This window comes from Pseudochaenichthys georgianus, chromosome 8, assembly GCF_902827115.2.
Source record: "Pseudochaenichthys georgianus chromosome 8, fPseGeo1.2, whole genome shotgun sequence".
Classification (NCBI taxonomy): domain Eukaryota; kingdom Metazoa; phylum Chordata; class Actinopteri; order Perciformes; family Channichthyidae; genus Pseudochaenichthys; species Pseudochaenichthys georgianus.
The window spans coordinates 20,382,058-20,385,145 of record NC_047510.2 but is presented as its reverse complement, the minus strand read 5'-3'; the positions used below and the strand labels follow the sequence as shown (position 1 = coordinate 20,385,145).

General features: G+C 39.6%; 1 protein-coding gene across 1 annotated transcript; it reads right to left on the bottom strand.

The window, feature by feature from the left end:
* Positions 1 to 1,369: 1,369 nt before the first annotated feature.
* On the bottom strand, positions 1,370 to 2,079 carry LOC117450614 (RING finger protein 222). Its single transcript, XM_034088468.2, has one exon. It carries the CDS (start codon positions 2,018 to 2,020, stop codon positions 1,397 to 1,399), a length of 624 nt encoding a protein of 207 aa, XP_033944359.1. The 5' UTR covers positions 2,021 to 2,079; the 3' UTR covers positions 1,370 to 1,396.
* Positions 2,080 to 3,088: the final 1,009 nt, after the last annotated feature.

Here is a 3,088-nt window from a genome sequence, read left to right as displayed (position 1 = left end):
AGTTGAGTAGCACTTGAAATGTTTTAGCTCTATGAAATCTGATGTGATTCTGTTTTCTTCAAGTTTGTATCTTGTTGGTCGAATGCACTTATTGTAAGTCGCTTTGGATAAAAGCATCAGCTAAATGCAATGCAATGTAACGGACGCCCCTCAGGTGTGTAACATGTAGGACCAGCCCAGCAGGACGGCTGAGGGATTGCCACATGAGGAAACTAGGAGTGTCCACATGTGTCATGGTGTCACTCTGCCTTTCTCTTTGTTTGACCTTATTGTTTCAAGAGCAAGTATTTTTTCAAAGAAACCAGTGATTGTGTAATTTCTACTTGTTATATAACTCATGTTGTTACTTTTTTTCCCCTTTAAGCCATGCTCATATCTTTCTTCTCCATCTTAATCTTGGTTCTTTAGACAGACAAGTAATCTAATGCCACAGTATAGGCGGCATATCTTCTTACAGCAAACAGCCAGGCAGAGCTCATTACTACCTGCTACAGTATATCTCCTTCAGACTGCACAGGGTGCATCAATTATTTCTTAAAGGTGTCTCTGTTTACAGCGTCCATACACTACAATGTGAGCCAGTCTGTATATGTAACTGTGTATCTAACTCCCTTCAATCTTCTTATCAAACATTTTAATTTAGCATGTGTACAATTAAAGTCTAAAAATGAAATGTGGATTTTTTCAAATATCTGACATTTTCTTTGTAATTTTAAGAGGAGAGAAAGTATTTTAACATGATACCCCAAATGTTTAACCAGGGTCATTTATGTCACGCTCCCTCAATAAACCAAACTCGTTTCTGGCTCCAACAACAGGGTAACAAAACATTGACTTGAGCTGCTTTAACAACAATGGGATTAGGGTTACATGTTTTATTGCACTTTTTCTGGCAGGCCCCTTTTTTTGGTTGTTGAAATCATTCTAAAATGTTCAATCGTTTTGGATTTAGTATTGAGTGTGCTTTGAAATTGTTAGGATGTATTGCATTTTTGATTCTAATCAAGCATGTCGAACATGTCACAGACAGGAATGCAAAACAAAAGACTGTCAAAACTTCAACCGTGACTTTACTTTACTAGACTGTTGCTTGGTAATGCACACAAAGGGGCACACACCTTCTGACTTCTGACCTGAAAACCAGGAGAGGAATCACGATACCTAATTATATCTTAAACCCACTTTTCAACTCAAAATATTCACTTAATTGAAATTGTTTTACTTTTTGATTCTGTAAGGAAATGCCTTATTTTCATCAGAAAGACAAACACATTTATTCACACTTCATTGCTTAGCAACCATAAACTTAATTCCATGGATAAGAATATATTCGCTATAATTGTCAATGTATCATCCCCTATTGGCACATCATAATCCATAAACCCACATCACGGTGCTATGCCAACAAAATCCAGGGTAGCGTTGCAGCCACTAGTGCCAATAGAGTAAAAACTGAGAGCAGAACGATAAGGCATCTTGCAGTGGTGCAAATCCTGCGCCTTCGCCTCTGCCTGCGCTGCGGTGGAACCACAGTCATCACAATCCTAAACGCATCGTCTTCTGCCATGGGTCGCCCTTGAGCGCTTATGATAAAAATCTGAGATGCTTTATGGCTGGGGCTGATCAACCTCTGTCGGCGGATTCGTTCAGACATTTCCCTGAAGCAGCGATACATCCAATTAAGTTCTACCGGCAAACTGGAGCTGCGCCGTGCGCTCTGGATGTGTCTCGGTGGTGGAGGCAGGGGCACCTCCAGGGTCTGCCCTCCACCTGGATCCTTGTCCATAAGGGACACAAGCGCTTCCTTTTGTTTCTTGATGAATGTAAGATGTCGGCAGATAGGGCAAACAATAGTGTCTCTGATATTTCCATCGCCATTGATGCTGACCAGCGTTTTGACCAGGCAGTCGTGACAGAACACATGTCCGCAGCTCAGAGTCCTCTCTGTGCCCGAGAGACACTCATAACACACCGGACACTCTGGTGCGTCCTCTTGACTATCTTGCTTAGGAAATTCCATTGAATGACAATTAGCCACTGCAGCCAATTGTTGACTACAAGTTGAATCCTTTGAAAATGTAGACTGAATTCCCTCAGCGCATGACAGACTTCCTTTATCTTTGGCTGAGCGAGGCAAGAGCTGCGCCTTGTCAAACAGGGCCAGCCACCTCTGACTGCAGGGCCTTCACTGATTGGGTCCCCGGAAGACACCACGGTTCAAGTGGCCAAGCTGGTTTGCGTTTCATGTTCTCCATACTGCACTGCTTGCTAAGGTGCATTCCTTAAATATGAGCAAAACTAGAACCTCCTTTTCAGTTGTGTTAATGTGAGTCACTGCAAAGTAAAAGATGTTCAAGAAAACAGCGACAACTTATTTTTCTATCATCAAAATTGTGTTTTTATAGGCTAAGGCTGTTTTGGGGGTTTATAGGACCAATGTTAAGTTTGAGATTATTATTTTTTGAAATGGTGTCAATAGCCCAGAGGTGGGAAGTAACTAAGTAGGCTACATTTACTTTCGAGGTTCTAACTTTACTTGAGTATTTCCATTTGATGCTATACTTATACTTCTACTCCACTACAATTCATTGGTAAATCCTGTAGCCTACTTTTACTATACTACATTTATTTTGTATCCCTTATAGTTTGCTTACAGACTTGGATAAATAATGTGAAATGTAAATAATACTTAAATAAGACTTTAGTTAGACCTGGAGTAAAATTCAAAAGTCATTCAAACTAGCTGAATCTTTACCAGCTTTGATAACACTCTAATGCATCAATAATCATAATCAAAACATATAATATTATTCTGAAATTGACCAATTTGCATAATAAGTGCTACGTTAAGTAGCCTATATTTTGAGGCTAATACTTTTCTACTTTTACTTGAGTAACCTTTTGATTGCAGGACTTTTAATCTGTTATAAGTACTGTATAGGCCTACACTCTGGTAGGCTAATTCTACTTTTACTTAAGATCTGAGTACTTCTCCCACCTCTGCAATAGCCTAAATTCTAGTCTAGCCTATTTTCAGCTCAGAGAAAAAATCGTAAACAGAAAAAGTCGTACAAAAATGTAACATGAA